This window comes from Hydra vulgaris, chromosome 12, assembly GCF_038396675.1.
Source record: "Hydra vulgaris chromosome 12, alternate assembly HydraT2T_AEP".
NCBI lineage: Eukaryota > Metazoa > Cnidaria > Hydrozoa > Anthoathecata > Hydridae > Hydra > Hydra vulgaris.
The window spans coordinates 72,162,501-72,186,064 of NC_088931.1; the positions used below are offsets into that span (position 1 = coordinate 72,162,501).

A 23,564-nucleotide genomic window follows, 5' to 3' on the forward strand; every position below is an offset into this window, starting at 1 on the left:
GGAAAACTTTTTTTTACACTCGGTGGATGATTAGAACTAATATGTATATAATTCAGTATATTATTATATAATATGTATATAATTTCAGTATATTAGTGCAGGCACAAAAATAAGTTGCTTATTTCCTCTTTTGATACCGAAGATTGATCCTGGTTGGTTTACATCACGTTATACTTTCAAAACTTTTAAAATTCTGTTTCCATGGAGTCATTAGAACTCACCCCACCGTAATTCTAATTGTAATTTTAACATTTAATTTTTAATTTTGTAATATATGGCTGATGATTGCCATTAGGCATGAAACTTATAGTTCCATAATAAAAGTTTTTTCTTTATATTTTTTATTTATATTTATATATATATATATATATATATATATATATATATATATATATATATATATATATATATATCTAGATATATATCTAGATATATATACCATAAAACTGCCTAAGTTCGATCACCATGTAACTTTGGTCATTTAAGGAAAAATGTAAAAAAAGCGTGTAAAACTCAAATTTTACAAACTTTTTCTCAAATAATATTTGTTCTTACTTCATGTTTGTTTTCAACCTGCTGAAACAATTTGTTAGCAAAACAACAATTTAAAAAAGGCATACTATCAAAGTCTAAAATAAGCAAAGTATTAAAATAAATGATCAAATTTAAGCTTAGTATTATTAAGAATCTGAAAATATTTAAATATTTACAGAAAAAGATTAATAATTTTTGAATACTTTCTTTTTTCTTAAATTAGTGAAATTTCGAAATATCCTAACTTTGGTCATTCATGAATAAACAAACAAGGAGAGTTTACCTGTAAATTTACCAGTATATTTAGACTTTTTGTAATGGATACTCACTATGATACTTTATTTCAATTAAAATTTTTTTTGCAATTTCAAAATTAACCTGTTTTAAAATAAAATTTACTGGTCAATTTTCTGGTAAATTTATAAGCTGATATGAACTAATTACAAAACAATAATACATATTGCAATGCACTAAAATAGTTCTTTTGCAAGTTAATATATCTATGTCATGATGACATCGTAATTGTATGGATTTACGTGAGAAAGCACAGATGGCTTGTGGCTTGAAGCCTGTGGACGAAGGTATGAGTAAGAGGAAAGCAACTATAACATTTGTCTTCAAAAGATCAACTTTCATCGACAGAAGTAATGAGATAAACTAATTAAAAAAATGATAAAAGTTGAGCAACAACAGCGAAGATAATTTAGTAAAAATTTCAATATTTATGAGTGATATTGGTTTTAGTTTGACTAGACTTGAAAAACTATGTGTTATTAATAACTACTTGGTTTATTCAAATCAAACGTGTTTTTGATGGCAGCGAAGTTTCACTTGCCTGTATTACTCATTTATTAGACGTCAATGTGATAAGCTATCACTTAGAACTTCAAACAAAATGCCATCAAACCGTGATATGTAATAAGCTGCTGTTTTAGAATCAAAGCTAAATGTTCCTAATAATAACATGCATCTCATGAAAAGTTACATTATGACTTCTGAAGAAGCTTTGATAGAACTTACAAACAAGCAAATAATAGCACAAAATAAAAAGAACGATATACAAGCTAGAAAGGTTTTGCGTGAAAAAACAATACAAAAGGGTAATTCAATTAAGACTTAAAAACATCGACAAAGAAGCAGATTTGTTTAACAAACCTTCTATTAAACAACAGAAGCGACAACTAGTGGAGGTAATCAAAGTTCTTACTATATCAGAATCCAAAGTGACTTTCATATATCAAGACTGTTAATCTAATGGTTCTTTGAGTTCAAAAAAAATGTCAATCTTGTGACATTTTTTTTGGATATAAAATTACAACTCCACAATAATTATGGATGTGTTGTGAATCTTGTGAGGATTGGTTGTATAAATCTTGCTATTCTACTTTGGTCAACAGTATGTGCAAGAATTGCATATAAAAATACAAAACTAATAAAAAACATTTAAAGCAATAATAATAATAGTAAACATATAAAGTAAAGAAGTATTTTTTTGTTAATTGCTAAAAAGACTTTTTTAACCTTTTTAACCTAATTGAAAAATATATTTTTAATTTTATTAACCAGTGGAATAGCAAAAGTGATAAAGGCTGAAGTAATAAATTATTTGACCAATTATGATAAAAAAAACACAAAAAATACTATTTATACTTAAAAAAGCCATTTTTTATTGGCTACTTTTTATTTTCTTTGGCGCCCCAAAAGACTTTTTTCTTTGAGACCAGGACGACGCCCTCCTTGATTATTGGTAATTCCTGATATTGAATTATCATTTTACAATAAAACAACATTTAAAAATTTATTTTTAAATGTTGTTTTATTAATTAAATTAATTTAATTAAGTTTGTGTTGCATTATAAGGATATATTTAGCGACTGAACTTATGAGATGGTATTGAAAGCTCGGTCAAAGTAGCTGTTTTCATTTGAAATAAAAAATCTAATGCTAGTTTTTATTTTTATTATTTTATTTTTACAATATAGATTAGACATAAATTGGCTGCATAATTCAGAAAAAAAAAATAAAAATATCTATTTATGCCTGAGATATGAATGTTCAAAGTTTAAGTGACCAAACTTAGGCAATTTTACAGTATATAAATTTAATTTGAATCTTTTTGCTCCACATTTTTAAGGAATTCTCTTCACTCTCAATAAATCTCACTTCACAGCTCTCAATCAAACATGCTCATTTTACAGACAATTTACAGTCAAAGTTATTCATCTAAAATTGGATGTAGGAGATTTTGCGGTACTGTACTCAACTTGTTTCTTTGTGCAGCAGCGTTGTTTGTCAAGGTTTACATTTTGGAGTTAAAGGGTTGATAGAGTTGTAACAAAAATTGTAAAAAATAAATGAGTTGCCTCGTCAACCGTAGTGCTCTATATGCAATAGTAGATGTAACAGACTTTATTTATAATACATTATAGCAATTAAAATTAATAAAAACATTATAGCAACAAATTTATAAAATAACATAAATTATAAGAATTTTGAATTTAAATTGAATTTAATATAGTCAAAAAAAACCCTTATACAAAACATAAATTATAGAATTGTGAAAAATTTTTTAAATGATAACACAGGTCAACAAAAAAAATTTTTTTTTCTGGTGCCGAGCAAACAATTTGTTTTTTGTATAGCATTTCTCATTTTGATTTCAAATATGCAACTCTTTTTTTACCATCACGTCAAGTTGTAAAGATATTTAGGTTCAAATCTTAAGTATTTAGGGTAAAGTCCCTAATATTGTTGAAAAAAAATTATTCAAAAGTATGTCAACATGGGTCTCAAAAGAAGCACATTTTCATAGAGATTTTAAAAATGTTATTCATTTGTAAGAAAAATAAGTATTTTTTGTATTATTGCTGAATAACATTCTGTTGAAATTTTTTTAAGAGTCTTTAGCATTTTTTTTACATAATTTTTTTGTCAATAAATTTTAAGGAAAAATATTTATGTTTTCTAAAATCTCTATGAAAATACGCTTCTTTTGAGACCCAGGTTGACATACTTTCGAATAACTTTTTTTTCAACAATATTAGGGACTTTACCCTAAATACTTAAGATTTGAACCTAAATATCTTTACAACTTGACGTGATGGTAAAAAAAGAGTTGCATATTTGAAATCAAAATTGTTTGCTCGGCACCAGAAAAAATTTTTTTTTTTGTTAGCCTGTGTAATTGGTTGATCTGAGCTGAATAATTTTGATACATTACCAGGATTTCCATGGAAATCTTTTCCTTAAATCTGTGTAAAGGTTTTTGAAGAGAAAACTGATTGTGACAGAATGTTACATGAGGAAGCAACTTGATTGATAAAAAATTATTTTTTTTCGATACTGCACTAGTTCATATCTAATTCAAGATGTTGAGTGTGAGTATTCACCCATAAGTTTGAGCTTATAGTGTTACATGACTTTTACTAGACTTGTCAAGTTAATGCCTAACTTCTTATTAATTTTATATTGCCTAATGTTAGCTCTTACTCTAGTACTAAAGTCTAGCCTAATATTATCATTATTTTTTTACCCAATTCATTTTCTATGACTAATGGCAACTACAGTTAAGTAAGCTTTTAATTTCTGTTACAATTCTCTTCCAAACCTATAGCTTTGTAACTTAAACCCTGATAGACAAGGCTGCTATGGGGAGAAACAAGTTAAGTGTGGTAATACAACCAATTGGTGAGGATCAAACTATTTTTTTACTTATGAAGCACCAAGATTTTTACAGTGATAATAAACTTACATAGGAACACAAAATTTCTAAGCCTTGTTTGTAAAAATACTGAATTGATTAAAACATACATAATATGACAAACACATGACACAAATATAACATAATGTTCAACAATAACTTTTAGCAGATACACTTAACAGATAAATAGACAAAGCACATTGCTTCATTATTGGTTCATTTGTAAAAAAACAACCTGAACCACAGAAAATAACAAAGAGAAGTACAAATCAATTACAGCAAATACAATCCTTCAATTGGATAAGCAACTTTGATTCTTTCTAAGCTAATAATAAATATAAAGTACTAGCAGAAAAATTAAAGAAGCAATCAAAATTCACACTCCCACCACTATGTTACCTTTCAAAAAGTAAAAAAGAACTGTAGAACACCCCATAAGTTGAAGTAACTGTGAGAGAAAAGAGAGTATTATGGAACAAATACTCAGGAGCCAGTAGATAGACACACAAGCTGATTCTTAATGAACAAATAGCAGCATGTAAAAGAGTCAGCAAAGTGGTGAGAGCAGCAACCATCAGCTATGAGAGTGAGATTGCAGCATGCTTCAACTGCGATCCAAAAAGACTATTTTCAGTATGTATTTGTCGTTGAACCTCTAGACTAAATTAGATTAAATTAGATTAAATGATGCATTTTGGTGATTGATTAAACATGAAGTGTGAGTTGATTGAAGCTACAAGCACTCAAGCAAATCATGAAGCACATGAATAACAACAGCCTATTTTCAAGAGCTCAGCACAGTTACCTACATTAGCAGGGTTGTGCTTCTAATCTACTAGAAGAATACAAAATTCTGAAAAGTCAAGCATTAAATTGAAGCAGTGGCTACAAGAGCTAACCAAAAACTTAGTTGGCTCAAGAAATCTTTCTGAAGCAGAGGTCTCACACTTTGAAAAGTTCTTTACATAACGTACATTAAACCACACTTCAAATTCACCATGCAAGCATGGTTTCACAGCTAAAGGGGCAACATCAAAGCAATTGAAAGCATACAACAACTTGTGACAAAGGTAATCACAGTAACCAAGCACAAATTATACAAAGAAAGGAATACAATTCTAATTGTAACCAAACTTAAAGACAAATGAATTAAAAAATGACTTAATTTAGCAATGCAAGATTGTACATAATGTTGAGAAAATCGATATTGTTGTGCCTTAAGTCTTCAGGCAAACGCACTCGGAGTATAACCTTTATTTCAACAACTTAAGACTAACTAAGCCATTAGTGAAGAACAGTTAGGAAATAGATAAATTTTTCACAAACTGAGTATTCAAAGAATGTTGCTAATGACTATTCAACAGAAGCATTCAAAACCCAATTTGAACACTAATAACATAAGTATCAACACATCCTGTGTTCAATATTTGTCAGCATAGAGCCTCGTGCTGCTTTTCTTCATCAATATATTATAAACACTTTATTATTTTTGGATTATTATAAACTTAATTTATTATAAATATAATTTATTTCTGAATAAACAAACAAAACAAAATACAAAACAAAAACTATAGTCTGCTGTAATTTTTGCTGTGTATGTTTTTGTTTGTAATTGATGCAACTTTTAAACTTTTGATTTTACAAATTTAAATTTTTTTGATTATGCAACATTATATAAGATTATATGACTATATAATACTATATATGATTATGTAAGATATATAATAATGTAAAATTATATATGATTGTATAGGACTAAAACCAAAATATGCTTGTAATTAAAAGACATGCTTTGGACTTCTAAAAGATACCTCAAAGATGTCTTAACAGCTTTTTTATATCAATAAAAAAACAAATACATTTGTTTAATAAGTAAAAATAAACAAATATTATAATTAAATTAAGTAAAAAAAACAAACAAGGTAAAAAGTAAAAAGCAATAACAACAAACCTATTACAGGTTGAATAAAACTTTGGAGGTATTACTTGGTCTTGCGGAAATGATTGATAATTTGCTTTAAATTTACTTAAAAATCTTTGGTTTCTAGGTTTAAGACGAATCTCAATACATCCATCAAATGCAAATATGGCATGTGGAAGTTGCTTCATATTGCGAGTACAGAATAGAGATACAGAGGTTTTTTGAAAACACCTAAAATAAAAAATAATTAAAAATAACATCAATGCAATAAACATTGGAGCAGCATGCTAAAATAACAGCAGAATAATAAGTAATTATATCTTAATTGTATATATAAATAAAATTATTAACATAAGTGGTACTTAATTTAACAAAGTTTAATTTACTTGTATTTTTTTTAACTTACTACAAGTATATTATCTAGTTAAAATTATTATTTAGTATTAAAATATTCATTTCTATGGTGTAGATAAACGTCTACAACCGATATCATCTATTTCACCGAGTATTGCAGTTGGTATTTTTTAAAGTTTTTTAGCTAGAGCATACAAAATTTGTTCAGAACATAACATTCAAGATGAAATCAACTTTCTTATTAAATTTTTTACTGAAACTGGACATTTCTATAAACAATATTCAGATATTGCTAAAAATTATAAATATTTTACAAATCCATCTTATTCTCAAAAAATGGATACCAAAAATCTAGTAATTTTACCATGGGTTTCAAAATTAAACCTAGTTCTTAAAAGAGAATTTTCTAAAGTTGGTTTTAAAACAGTCTTCCATTTTGGTAATCCCTTGAAAATGTACTTTACTGTAATAAGTCTAAACTGCTTCCAAATAGTCATCCAGAAGTGTACCAGCTTGAATACACACGTGCATTCAAAATCTAAAGAAAAAGTCTTAAATCATGACAATGGCAATTTGGTGATGACTCGCCATCGGAAACCACTTTTTGTTAAATTAAAAAACAACAAATATCTGACATTGCAATGACATCATTTTGTTATGTTTATAATAATTTTTTAAACAGTTTTTTCAAAGATTTTATTAGCTTGATAATGGCTCTTGCTATATGAGCCAAAATATCACATAAAAAAAGAAATAGTATGATACTGTATATGATGTTTTAATGCTTATATTATCATTACACTTACTATTAAAGATGTCACTTAAATTATACATATATATATATATATATATATATATATATATATATATATATATATATATATATATATATATATATATATATATATACATACAGTAAGGTGGTTCTAAAAACAACTTTTTCTGAAAATGACTGCTGGCACCCCCTGAATATGTTGTATATAATTAAAAAAATGCTAAAAAAATGATAAAAATTTAATTATAAAATGAATAATATTTTTAAAATTTTTATATAATTTCCCTTCATTTGAGACCCAACATGACATAATTTTGAAAAACTTTTTTTTTAATAATATTAGGGGCCTATATAATGTTCGAGGGTCGGTAGCAACCCCTTAAAATATTTTTTATTCAAAAATTTCTTAAATCTAGCATTTTTTTTAATTATCTACAACATATTCAGGGGGTGCCAGCAGTCATTTTCAGAAAAAGTTGTTTTTAGAACGACCTTAATATACAGTATGCAAAAGAAATAATTGTTCACTTAAAAAAAAATCATAATTTTGAAAATTGCATCAAAAAAATGAGTTTTCCGTTCAAATATTTGGGGTTTTTTTTAGATATCTTGATAAGTAATGTTTTAAGAATTTATTTCTGCATTGGTGAATGAATTGTCTTTCAAACCTATTGAATTTTACACAATGGATTTAATGATGCATAAAATTGAATGCAAAAAAAATAATCGTACAGTTCAAAAATAATGTCAAATTCATCAAACTTCGTGGAGATTAGTATCGAGTGGGGCCTCCTTTGGCCTTGATGACCTCAGCAAGACGATTTGGCATTGAGTTGACCAAATTTTGGGTCACTTCTGTTGTTATATTACCCCATGCGCTCAATATAGCTACTTTCAAGTCCTCTTTGCATCTAAATGCTCGATCGCCAATTTTTCTGTCCAAAATATATCACAAGTTTTCTATTGGATTTAAGTCCGGACTTTGAGATGGCCATTCCAAAACATTGATGCTATTTGTGTCAAAGTATACCTTTGTTTTCTTAGCGGTATGCTTTGGATTGCTATCCTGCTGGAGTATGAAATCGTTTCCCATTCTCAATTTTTTAGCAGATGGTCGCAAGTTGGCTTTGAGAATTTTTACAATACATTGTAGCATCCATTTTATCATCAATAAATGTCAATTTCCCCACTCCTTTCCAACTCATACTACCCCAAACCATCACATTTTCTCCTCCATGCTTTACACTAACTCGCAAACAACTCAATTTATAAGCTTCTCCTTTTTTTCGCCACACCTTCTGGACACCATCCGATGAAACAAGGTTGTATTATGACTCATCTGACCACAAAATATTTTTCCAATATGATATCGGCATTTTTTCGTACTTCTTTGCAAATTCAAATCGATGTTTAATTTGTTTTGCAGTTAAAAAAGATTTTTTTAACTACTCTACCTCTGTATCCATGTTCTCTAATACGATTTCGGATTGTTTGAGGAGTCACTGTGATGTTGTGATCTTCTTGAACTTTTAAAGCTTATTTAACTGCCAAAACAAATCTATTTTTTTTCACATTAATGATGATATTGCAATCAATTGCACTAGTGGTCTTGCGTTTTCGTCCTCTACCAGCCACACTAGCAACAGTTCCAATCAGATCATGTTTCTTAACAATTGAGGACACTGTTGTATAAAGAATTCCTGTTTCTTTTTGTATCTGGCGGTAGGATTTTCCTTGATTTTTCAAATCAACAACCAGTTCCAAGCTCCGTTGATGGAAAGACAAATGTTTTTTTTTTGACGCCATTTTGCTGAAATACTATTTAAATATATTTTATTTTATTTCTAGGACGAAAGTGTATTTAAAAAATTACTACTTTCAACTTTACTTACTAGTTTGATTGTTCAGTTCGCCTGATTTACTTTAAAATAACGACCTATTTTATTAGTGTATGATTATTTTTTTTGCAGTCAAATTTATGCATCATTAGATCAATTGTGTAAAATTCAATAGGTTGGAAAGACAATTAGTTCACCAATGCAGAAATAAATTCTTAAAACATTACCTAATAAAATATCAAAAAAAAAAATCCAAATAATTTAACGGAAAACTCATTTTTCTGACGCAATCTTAAAAATTATGATTTTTTTAAGTGTATGATTATTTTTTTTGCATACTGTATATATATATATATATATATATATATATATATATATATATATATATATATATATATATATATATATATATATATATATATATATATATATATATATATATATATATATATATATATATATATATATATATATATATATATATATATATATGTATATATATTTAAACAATTTTAAAATGTATTCTACAAAATAGAGTGCTCAATGTTCTTAAAAGAACAGAGCAATTATAAGTAGAAAATCGCTTAACAAAAATAGAAATTAGTAGAAAATCGCTTAACAAAAATTTTTCTCATGATGAAAAATTTTTTTTCATGTGATGAAACACAGTGTAAAATGAGAAAAATTTTTGTCAAGTGATTTTCTTTCAATTTATATATATATATATATATATATATATATATATATATATATATATATATATATATTTCCTTTATTTAAACAGGCTGTTACATGAAGCGCGTGTTATTAAAAATCTTGTCTGTTCACACATAAAATATTTTCTCAAGACAACTTGACCATGGCTGGTGGCATGTTCCCACAATTTAAGTGTTTTAAAAATGCGCTGAAAAAGCTAAGCTGAACTAAACTAAAAAGCAAATTAAAAAAATACTGTACTAAAAATTTTTAAAGAAATTTTATCGAAGGAGAAAATAAATAAATTTAAAAAACTTAAAAAAAAATCACTATGAAAATTCAAAAAAATCTTTAGAAAAGGTCAAAGTTTTAAAGTTACATATTCTAAACATAATTATAAACGCTAAGGTTTAATTACTTTTTGTCTTTTGTTTACTACAAAGAAATGTTTATTAAAAAGAGTAAATGCTTCTTTGAATAGAAAAAACTTCATTTACTAAACAAAGAATAAAATGTTTATGATTATTTATGATTGTTACTTTTTAATTCTAATTTCTTTAATTAGAGAGTTATTATATAATTTTTAAGCATTTAACAGTGTATTGTTAACACTCTAAATTATAAATAAATAAAAAATTGCAAACTTAAATAACAATTCTACAAGTAAGAAAGACTACTGTATATACCAACAAATTTTTGTGTAATATTCAGCTTAATTAAAGCATATTATTCAATTTTTATGCTTTGTTAGACAAAAAACCTTTTTTAAAGATGTCAAAAAGATCTTGTAGGCACTTGATTGCTTGTTTTGCACACTAGTTTCTTCTGAGAATTTCCAGTCTCGATGGCTCCAGATTCTAAAACTTTTTCACTACGTTTGACACCTATTCCTTTTTCCAGTGTTTACATTTGTAGTGTCAGCTATAATCATCTTTATACTCTTCTATAAATTGTTTTTATTAAAAATAGCTGTTATACCTTTATCTGCTTTCCTATCTGCTTTTTTCATTTCTTTTTTAAGCTAAACAGGTTATTTAGTAGATGATCTGAATATACCAGACTGTGAGGGTGTCTAAATGTTGATCCCATCATTAAAATAACTGTCAACAGATGGTTGCTACTTGAAAACTTTGAAGATGCTACTAACTTGGTTGTAGTTTTGGTTTTGCTGCAGTTCTTACTGGTACTTTTGGACTGTTCTTCTAAATCTTCAGAACCTCGATATTCAGCCTCCGACTATGATTCAGAAGTTTGACTGTTGCTATTACTGTTGTTGAAGTAGGCTACGGAGATATTTTTCTTCTTTTGGATGGATGTATATTTTTTGAACTAGCAGCCTTCCCAGTTGTATACTGGACATTTCCTTTGCTTTCAATCTGAAGATTATACAATTTTTGTCCTCACTGCAGAGCCATACACTATCTTTTTTTGTGATGTCAAAAACTTAATATAATAATTAATATAAGTGCTATTGTACTTCTATATTATTCGACTGCCATCTAGCAAATAATAATATGGATTCATATATAATTATTAGGATTGCTCAATCAGGTACCTTATATAGTCTAAATCTTGATAATTTCCATAAATATTTAAAAGAAGAAATTTTAGAAAGTTTCAGAGATTTCTAAAAACATAGAGCAGTCTAGAATATTCTAGAAAGCTCCATAAGGTTCAAGAAAATTCTAGGCTTCAGAAAGTCATAATGTTATTGTCTGCAAATACTGCTTAGATACTGTTTTAAAAATTTTGTGTTGTGTGTGACCTTTTTTGAAAATTAGTCAGAATAAATAATTATTATTACTTTTAAAATTAAGTGTTTTAAAAAAAGTTAAAAAGTCCTAAACCTATGTCCATATATATGAAGATACGGTATATATAGAAAATAAAAAATGAAATTCAAAGTTAAATATTATTATGAGTGGCTAAAAAAAGAAGTATGCAAGTATTATTTTTTTTATAATGATAATCTTAATTTTATTGTGAGTTATTTGAAGTTGGGATGTGAGAAGTTTGTTTATTAGATAAACTAATAAACAAATTTCTCACATCCCAACTTAAGTCAAATAACTTGCTGTCAGGCAGTTTTCGATCCTCTTGCTCTACATCTGACTTGCTAACTGCTGCAACTGAAAGATTTTATTGTGCATTAGATGGAAGCAGAAAGGCAAAGGCTATTGCTCTTGACATATCTAGGGCTTTCGACAAAGTTTGGCATGTTGGTCTTCTCCATAAGCTTGTTTCATATGGTGTATCTGGGAAGGTTTTTGAGATTATCAAATCTTTTTTTTCTATCCACTTTATTTAAGTCATTTTCGAAGGCCAGCACTCTTCTTTATTTCCAGTAACTTCTGGGGTACCTCAAGCTTCTATCCTTGGTCCTATTTTGCTTCTTATCTACATTAATGATCTTCCTTACATCCTTACAACCTTACATCTAAAGTAGCACTTTTTGCTGATGACTCAACTTTATACTCCTGTCTTGACAAAAAGTCTTCTCCTTTCGATTGCTTGGAACAGGCAGTCTATCTTGAATCTGATCTCACTTCTGTAACTGATTGAAGCTCACAATGGTTTGTAAATTTTAACTCCGACAAAACTCAGTTATTTACTGCAAACAACTATTGCAGTACTGTCGACATTCCTATATTGATGAATGGCAACCTTCTCACTGAGTTCTCTTTTTTAAAGCTTCTTGGATTATCATTTACTACTGACCTTTCATAGAAACCAAATATACAATTGATTGCTAAATTAGCATCTGCTAAGGTTGCTTCTCTTTATCATGCTTGCCATTTTCTCTGTCCTGATTCCATTCTCTACCTCTACAAATCTCTTATTCTTCCCTGTATGGAACATTGTTGTCATATCTGGGCTGGTTCCTCTAATGATGCTCTTTCTCTACTAGACAAGGTCCAAAAACGCATTGTAAACATAGTTGGGCTTGCTCTATCTGCTAAGCTGGAGCCTCTTTCCCATCATCATAAAGTTGCATCTCTTTCTCTTTTCTACAAATACTATCATAACTGGTGCTCAAAGGAGCTTTAATCTATAGTTGCGCCAACCAAAACTCATTCTCGCTTGACTCGTCATTTATCAAAGTCTCATTCTTTTACTGTATCTGTCTCTGCATGCTCCAAAGCAAAAAATGTATATTGGAGCTTCACTAAACCTTAATTTTTCATAAAACTTTGTTTACTTACACGGTTGGTGAAAGATTTATTCAAAACTCACTGATTTTAAATAAAATGGCTTACTTAGAGATGTGATATAGTTTAATATGACTATTGACCTATATGTTTTCATCATGAAAAGATACTTAAAACATAATGTTTCATAATTGTTTCATAATGTTTAACCTTAAACATTATAAAACAACACAAAAGAATTACTGTGACCCATGTAAAGTTTGTACTAAACTAACTCAAGTATTGAGTAAGTAATAGTGTCAAATTTCAAATTTTTTCTGCAAATAATTTTAAATAACCATTTAAAAGTTGTTTAATCGTTCTTTTGTTTATAAGGATATAGTGCTGTGTAAACAGTGTTTAAAAAGCGAGGAACAAGCAGTGGGATAAAAAGTGTTGTACAAACAGTTATTTTAAAAGAAGAATAAAAAGTGTTATACAAACAGTTATTTTAAAAGAAGAATGCTATTAGTTTAGTAACTTTTACTTGAAGTAACTTTTACTTGAAAGTACTTAGTAACTTAGTTAACTTAGTTAAAAGTACTTAGTAACTTAGTTACTTAGTAACTTTTACTTGAAGAATTCCTTGAAGAAGTTACTAAAGTGCTCCAAGAAGAGCAATCGGTGTTGTCACAGAGCACTGCAGAAGAGAATTTACCTAGGAAGTTTACATATCCTTGTCTACTTGTTTTAAATCTCATTTATTTAGCCGGATTTGGCATTGGTTTGGAATTTGATAATATGTAGATATTTAAAAATTTCATAAGTTTCATAGGACAAATGGTCTAAAATGTCACCCTTCAATGCTTGCTAACATAATAAAAAAAATCTTTATAAAGTCCATTAAAAACGCTAGATGTATAAACATGGTTGTGGTTTAATGTAACAAATAAGATAATAACATTTTATGTAACAATATGGTTTTAAATCCGCAGAGTTTGCTAGAGCAACTTAAAATTAAATTTTCTTTCATTAATGTTGTGACGAATGGTCATTATACTAACTCTTTGTTAGATAAATTTCAAATTTCATGCAATTCTCTTTTTGTGTTCATTTTTTATGACCCTGCAAAGTTTAGAACCCCCTCAAATTGAGGGGGGTTAAAACTTTATATGGTCATAAAAACTGAACACTAAGAAATTATTGCATGAAATTTAAAATTTATTGATAAATATAAATTTAGATAAAAATAGTAGAGAAAATATTTTTACTTGTTGCTCTCACGTTAAGGGCTGGGTGAGCCTAAAAATTAGGGATTTTTTGTTACCAAGCCCTAATCACCACTATTCTTTGCAAATCATTCTTATTTGGCTTAAGCATGAATATACAAAAGTTTGGAGTTTGTACAATGCCTGTAAGTGTCAAAACTCAAACATCTAAAAATCCAGTGTACACCTCTGCTATTGTAACTGAAAAATGTAAAAGTAACAAATTGTGCGAAGAAAAAATTGCATGTGGCACAAAAGCTTATGTAAAAATCCTTATTCAACTCTTATCTATAAAACATGCTGAACTTTTCATAAGATTAGAAAAAGCACTCACACTCAAAAAATAAAATGATAAAATATATATATTTAAATATTCAGGTAGCCTAAAATATGAAAAAAATATTTTTGTTAGACTTGTTCTTTAAATTCATAATAGTATGCATATTGCTATAAGTCTTGGCTAATTGTAAAAACAAAGAAAAATAGAAAATCACGCACACAAATAGAAATACCCTGCTTTGTTAATAGAAGTAAGAAAGAGTTTTACTTTTAAATTAAACAAGTTTTATCTTTAACCAAAAAAATTTTATTAATAAGTTTTTATAAAAAATCAATTAAGCAACTTATCATTTCCTCCTGCGATAAACAACAAGCGTTGTTTATCATGCCTAGATGTTTTAAATATTCCATTTTGTGTTTTATGTGAAGAAAGTGATGCACAAACCCTGTACATATATATTTTTAGTACCAGTATTAAGCCAATGTAATATCGGTATTTCGATACTTAAAAAAGCCAGGTAATACCGGTATTACGGTATTACCTGGTATCCCTACTAACGGAATTGGATGCACTGCTCATCACTATGTGCACATTTTGCTTATTTGGATAAGATGTTTACTTCACTGACGGAATGGCCATGATTCTGATCCCACCACTATCCAATTTTTCATTGTTTTTCTTTTAAATTCCGCTGCTCATATATTTGCTTTTTAACCATTTATCTTTTTTTTTTTTGTATATAAAAAAATCAAATTCAGATTTCTTAAACCATTTAAGTCTGTCAGTGTATTTTCTAAGTAAGGCGCACACACACATATACAAAGTTTTTAAGCTTCAATTATGCCATGCTGTCTACACGTTTTTCACATAGCCTTAATTGTTTCATACTACCTTTTTATTCCTTTACATTTTTTATGCCTAATCTTTTAACACTTTGAAATTTTGGATAACTGTTGCTTTTTAACATTTGGCTCAGTGCTCAGTTTATTTCCTTCACCCTCCCCCCCCCCTCCTTTTGGTCTATGTTATTGGTGAAATATACGCAAACAGTTATTAATAAGTCTTTGCTTGAACTTTACGCTTTTATTTTGGACATCTGTCCAACACTTTTTAATAGTTTTTTGCTAACTCTAACTCTAATATAATCTTTCCTCCTTCTTCCCTGAGGCTCCTACGGCTGTATGTGTTCCACAAGTAACTGGTTTTTGAGTCCGGTTGCGAATGAATAATGTAACAAGTATATGTATTGCAAAAAAAATTTTGTGAAATACGAAAATTAATAACAACAACCCTAAAAAAACAAAAGTAAAAATAGTACACAAATTATTTAATTATTTAAATTATTACAAAATTGTTTAAATTATTATTTTTTTCTATTTTTTTTTTTTAATTTAAATTTATCTTAATTTTCCATTTTGTTAGATTTGTTTTCTTTTTAGTTGCTGCAAGATATTTGAACACTCGATATAATAAAACTTACAAAAACAACCATGACCAATTTGTCTAAATTAAAAGCTTTTTCGTAGACAACGGAGACATCTCCTGGGGAGGCTTAAACTTGATCGCATTGTTTTGATAATTTTATGTGTTTTAAAAATATTATAGGCAACCGCACGCCTCTTAACAGAAAGCCTTTATATTAAACATATTTCAAAATAGTTTAATAACTTTTTAATTAATATTATTTCATGGATTTAAGTTCAAGTTTAGTATTTTTGGCATTTTAAAAAGATGTGTAGCATTGACTGTATTTTGTCATCAAAAATTCACCAAGCATTGTGATGCATTGTGCAATATTTGTTAATATTATCATTAACAATAAGTTTGCAATATTTATTTAAAAAATTTTTATAAAAAATTTTATAAAAAAAGGAGAACTTTTTTTTGTTTAAGAGAATTTTGAATACAAAATTATTTAAATTTTTTTGTTTCTTATTAATTCAATATAGTATAAAGGTCTTTTAACATAATTTATTTATAAACATAACTTACGTCTACAAGTATCTCATTTATAACTAATAAAATCAATCTATAAATTGTTTATGATCTTTATTTAAAATATTACATTGAATACGTAAAAAATAAAATAAATAAATTGTGATAAAAGCATAAAAATTATAAGGAAATTTAATCTTTTTCAAAACCAAATTTATATTTAATCAGTATTTTTTTAAATATTAGTTTAAATGATTTTTAAAGTGATTTAAAATTAAATTTAACTACAATGGGATACTTTAAAATATGCTAATGACACAATTTTAACAATGTAAATATTAAAGCTGCGCTAAAGTTACATTTATTAGTATTACATGTTTTTGTTATGCAATAAAATCTCATAACAAGGTCTGCAATTTGCAAATACCCAAGAGCATAATAAACAATATAATGGTCATATAATGATCTCTAGATCATTAAGCCCACATATTTTTGCAAGAACTTTCATCCTCTTGTTAATCAACTGAGTTGTCTATAACTGATTATTCTAATTCACAGTGCTCAAGTCACTTGACCTTAAAATGGAGCAAATATCTGACATGTTTCGTGGAAATCCATAAAAGTAGAGTCCTTGTCCTCCATCTGAGACTTTTCCTTTGCTTGATTTGCTTGGACATTTTGAGTTGAGTGGTTTCAAAAATTCTTCTTGTTCTAGTGTATAGGTGTATAGCTGTGGAGAATTCTGTCATTAGTTTTAGCAGAAATTGTATGCGGTTTCCACACATAAGAGAGTACAATATAGCAGTTAAGAACAAAACATGCCCACAAAATTCCTTCTGAAATAATACAATATACCAAATACCCAAGAACATTATATAAAATAATGGTAAGATACAATAAAATAGTTAAGAAAAAGTTTATAAACAATTAACATTATTTACAAATTCTTTGGTTTAAAATTTTTCAAAACTAGATACACAAGTAGATATATTAGTATAAATGTGAACCCTTCTGACAAGATAAAAACTAATGTAACAAATGAAAATGCAAGCTTAATGAAATCAGTTACTTTTTTTTAACAAATCTAAAAAGGTTTCTATTATATATAAATAAATAAATAGATGAGAAGTAACTGTCAAATAAAACAACAACAACAACAACAAAATTGATTTACACTTCTACTTAACATTTTAAAAATAAAACAGTTTGCATAAATTTTATTAAAATCATTTAATTTTTTGAAAATAATTAATAATTATTGATACTGTCTTCAAATTGAGTTTCACAAAAGTTTTGAATGAAAAGGTGTTTGTCCTTGGTGTTATATACTAAATGTTACAACATAGATAAAAAAAATTAGGCTAATTTATTTCATTGAAATTAACCTGTTTTATAATTTATTTATTTTTTTTTTTATTTCAAATCTGAGTATTTTTACTTAAAGTAAAACATTGTAGACCTTAATTTATTTTAAAATTTTTTAAATTGAAGTAAGACATTAATAACACCTTATAATGAAAACCTGAACTTATAATAATAGATATTAAAATTTTAATTATTATAGTTTTTTAAGAAGCAATTAAAGAATTATTATATCATTATAATCACAGTTCTAATAATTTATTAAAAATGAAAAGGATATTAAAGTAAAATTTATTTAAAAATTTTCAATATAATAATAATAAAAATTAAATCAACAAATACTAAAATCTGTTAACCGCTATTTAATTATTTTAAACAGTGTAAAGTTAATAGTAAAAATCCTGATTAAAAAAGAATAATTAAACAAAAGATTTGATCAAAAAAGCTCATTAAGAAAGTGGTAAAAATAAATGCAAAATAAACACAAACAATAAGTAACGTAATATAATTTTAAAAACTTTAATTTAATAATAACAAAAATTAAGTCAATAAATACTAAAAATTGATAACCATTATTTAATTACATCAACAATGTATTGTTAAAAACATTACACTGTTAACGTGCAGTGTTAAATACATTACACAGTTAACATAATTAAATAATGGTTAACAACTATTTAACAAATAATAAATAGTTGAAAACAACCTTAAAGAGAAAAAATTTAACAAGAGATTAATTCAAAAAAATGTCATTTAGAAAATGGTAAAAATATGTAAAATAAACCAGGGTTGAAAAAAAACATTTTTTCTGACCATTAAAAAAAAAAAAAACTAGGTTATTTATAATAAAACAAACAGTTGTTTTGGTACTTTTTTTAAAATAAGTTTGTGTTTAATTAACTTTTTCAATTAAGAAAAGTATTAGGCATTTCATTTGAGTAACTTATATCATCTATCAGATTTACTGTTATAATAAGTAATACTGATCAATGCATCAATCAATTATCATTTAATGTTCTGTATATAATAACAAGCTTTGCTTTTTTAGAAAAAGAAGAAAAAAACAAAGAATGAATGAAAAGATTGCTGCACCATGCTAAACCCTCAGTCAATGTAGCAGCACTCCGCTGTGAGTCAGGCTATTTGTCAGTGGATGTATGTACTGAAGCCCCCAGCAGCAGACTATTCCAGTATGATGTCAGACTGATCATCTAAATCAGCAGTATAAGATATATATATATGCATATATATATATATATATATATATATATATATATATATGCATATATATATATATATATATATATATATATATGCATATATATATATATATATATATATATATATATATATATATATATATATATATATATATATATATATATATATATATATATATATATATATATATATACAGTCTTCTCTGTTTAGCCAGCGCTTTCGCACTCAAGTCTTTTTGTGCTGGCCCACACGTCCGCAAAGACTATGGCGAGCGTATAAAAAAGCGCTTGCCAAAAAAAATTAAAGCGTTTTGTTTTAAATTGCAACAAAAATTTTTTTTGTTTATCTGCTCAACATTTGTGAAAAATGATTTTTTTTAACAGTTTTTTTTTTAAATTATTTTATCTAGTATTTATTCAAAGCATTCTTTTGGCTAATTTTATTAAAATTTAAGTAGCAGAAAAAAAGAATTTTTTAAATCGTGCAGGCTAACTTAAAAAAGACCATCCTGCCAGCACTTTTTTGTGCGCTGGCATTAAATTTCAAACTCTCTCTCTCTCTCTCTCTCTCTCTCTCTCTCTCTCTCTCTCTCTCTCTCTCTCTCTCTCTCTCTCTCTCTCTCTCTCTCTCTCTCTATATATATATATATATATATATATATATATATATATATATATATATATATATATATATATATATATATATATATATATATATATATATATATATATATATATATATATGAATGTCTTATTCAATCTTCATCTCAGTGTCTTAATTTTAATAGAAAACAACCTATGACAGGCTGGACAGATTATGTAAAAGATGCTGATAAAGCTGCTAAAGATGCGTTCTGCTTGTAGCGTAGCTATAATGAAACAAAATTTGGCTCAATCTTTAATCTTTTAAAAATTCAAGAGCCTTATATAAATATGCCATTCGTTTCTGCAAAAACAAAGAAAATACTATAAAGGCAGAACAGCTGGCAAACAGTTTACAAAATAAGAACTATACCAGTTTTTGGTCTACCATGACTTGTATTCGCAGCAATAAATGACTCTGCCTAAGGTCCTGATAATGTATGCCACATATGGTATAACAACTATTCCTCCCTGTTCAACTAAGTCAAGCCGTTTAACTCAGTCATGCAATATAAATGACAACTTTATAGTTAAACACTGTAATTTTCTTAAAGATGATGCCTATCTTGTCACTCCTGATAAAGTCCAATCTATCATAAATCATATGTCATGTGGAAAAGCAGCTGACCACTTTGGACTTCATTTGGAGCATTATCTCTATGGTAGTCCAAATTACTTTAATATTTTGTCACTGTGCTTTTCCTCCATGCTTTGCCATTGATACATGCCTATTGGTGCTTCACACTCTGCTATTTTTCTTGGGGTTAAAGATAAGAATGGTGACATCTCCGATTCTGCTAATTATCGTCCAATTGCTTTGGCAACAATTTTCTCCCAGATTTTGGAGCATATTTTTATCTCATGCATTAATGAAAGTTTCACTGGGACTCCCAACCAATTCAGATTTAAGAAAAACCATAGCACTTTTATGCCAGTTTTTATTCTAAAAGATATTTTAAATTTTTACCTATCACATAGCTCAAATATGCAGTGACATTTATTAACATTAGTAAAGCTTTTGATAGAGTTCACTTTGATACAGTATTTATGAAGCTATCTAAAATTATCTCTAGTGTAACTTCACCCTTATTCATTATCTGGTATGTTGGTCAAACAGCTCAGATCTTTTGGGGTGGAATATTATCCAAAACATTTAATATCAGTAATTGAGTGAGTCAAGAAGGTGTATTGTCTCCTCTTCTATTTAATATATATATATTAACAATCTTAGTGTTTTACTCAATAAAACTACCTTAGGCTGTTGCTTGGGTCCTTTTCTTGTTAACCATCTTCTTTATGCTGATGATATTGTCCTGTGTGCACCCTCAACAAATGGTCTCCAGATCTTACTTGACTTATGCTCCAGTTATGCTGTGAAACATGATATATTTTATAACAATATTAAGTCTCAAATAATGTTTTTTTAAATTTATAAACCTCTTATAAATAGCCCTCATTTCACATTATCTGGCATGGTTCTCACATACACTTGTCAATATAAATACCTGGGTCATTTGATCTCAAACAATATGCAGGATGACAAAGATATTTTAAAACACGTGCGCTCTATGTATGCTAACGCTAACCTCATCTGTAGAAAGTTCAGCTCTACACAAATACAAACAAAGATCATGTTATTTAATGCCTATTGCAGCCCAATCTATGGATGTCAGTTGTGGTATCTTTGGAGAAAAGACTCACCCCATTGTCTATGGGTTGCATATAATAATGCACTTCGCTTGATATTAAATAAGCCACCATGGAACAGTGCTAGTAAATTATTTGTGAAACATGGTGCCCATTCACTTAATGTTGTTATTTGCAAGCAACAATACTCCTCACTGCTACTGCTGCAGAATAGTGAAAACCTCGTTATAAAAGCTTTTGTTAACTCAGACAGGTTCTTGCAGTCTCTACTGATGTTTAAATAGAGAGCAGAGTTATTTTTGTAACACTTTAATTTCTTATCTTTATTTTTTTTTTTTAATTTTTTTAATTTTTATTTTTCCTTGGGTTCTGTTTTTATTCAAGTGCGTTAGTCTTTGTTTTATTCTAATTTATTCACTTTATTTTACCCATTGTATATTTATCATATTGGGCCTTGAGCCTGTCAATAAATTTGATTAACTGATATATATATATATATATATATATATATATATATATATATATATATATATATATATATTATATATATATATATATATATATATATATATATATATATATATATATATATATATATATATATATATATATATATATATATATATATATATATATATACTTCGGCAGGGCAAATAAGTGTAAGAGCTACAAACAATAAACTTAATAGGCTATGGGGGCAACCCACCATTATAGTCTTGTGCAAGCTTTTTTCTTGAAATTTAAATTATTATTTTTTGATGATAATTCATGATATTTCTGCTGAAATTTTACTTTGTTCCTTCTTTATTTAGGAATATTATTTGTTTTTAAAGCGATAAAAACACAGAAAAACAGGCATTTCAAAAATTATTTCTCTTTCATTTTAACAGGTTTTTTTTTAAATTGATTTTTATATTATTTTTATATTTATTTAATTATTTAGTTACTATGTGTAGATATAAAAACTCTAATTATTTAGTTAATTTGTGTAGGTATAAAAACTCTATAGCACAATCGATGGTTTTAATAAAACTATAATATAAAAATACTGTTATACAATACAGTGTAGTTTTATAGAAACAATTGATAGTACTTCTACCTATTATTATAAAAGTTCTTGTTATTATAAAAGCATTACAATAACAAGAGGGAAAATGCCAAATCTTTAAAAAAGAAATATGTAATTTAACTTTTAATAAATGAGTTAAATACTTGTAAAGTTAAGATAACAGTTTTTCAAAGTTACACTTTGCACTTTTGTTTAACTTAGAGCTTTTGTACACATTGCACTTTTTGTTTTCACTCGTTTGTACACATTATACAGATTGCACTTTTTGTTTTCACTTAGAGCTAATTGTATGCATTTCAACATCATATTACATGATAATCAAGTTAAATTTTTTTTGCACATGCTAAACTACATTTTCTTATTTTATTATTTAAAAAAGAAAAAGTTTTAAACATGTTTGAAACTTTTTTGAAGTTATTGAAGTTTTTTTCATCCATGTTGAAATTATATTGCAAGGAGCTTTAAAAGAATAACTAAGAAAAAAACATTTTTAAGAAGATTTTTGACGATTAAAAGCTAATTTTGCTGAAGCCTGTATAAATATGCATATATATACAGCCTTATGCATATACAACTCTCGGAATTAGGAAAAATGAGATTGGCAATAACTTGCCAACCATAATCTTTTAGAGGTCAGCATCAGGTTGGCAAAAAAAATTTGATACAAAGGTCCTACCATAAAAAACATAGAAGCAAGGTCAGCAATTTTTTCCCGACCTCAAACACTTTTAGGTCGACATTGCCAAATGCCAACCTTAATTCCGAGGGCTGGTATATATGTGTGTATATATATATATATATATATATATATATATATATATATATATATATATATATATATATATATATATATATATATATATATATATATGTATGTATATGTATATATATATATATATATATATATATATATATATATATATATATATATATATATATATATATATATATATATATGTATGTATATATATATATATATATATATATATATATGTATATATATATATATATATATATATATATATATATATATATATATATATATATATATATATATATATATATATATATATATGTATATATATATATATATATATATATATATATATATATATATATATACATACATATGTATATATATATATATATATATATATACTATATATATATATATATATATATATATATATATATA

At 26.9% G+C, this 23,564-nt stretch overlaps 1 protein-coding gene across 1 annotated transcript in view; it reads right to left on the minus strand.

The window, feature by feature from the left end:
• The window catches only part of LOC100201118 (uncharacterized), a 49,401-nt gene that overhangs the window by 13,860 nt on the left and 11,977 nt on the right, over window positions 1–23,564 (minus strand). Inside the window, exon 3 of the mRNA XM_065814335.1 lies at window positions 6,186–6,386. Coding sequence (XP_065670407.1) covers window positions 6,186–6,386 — 201 coding nt within the window. The remainder of the gene's footprint in view (window positions 1–6,185; window positions 6,387–23,564) is intronic.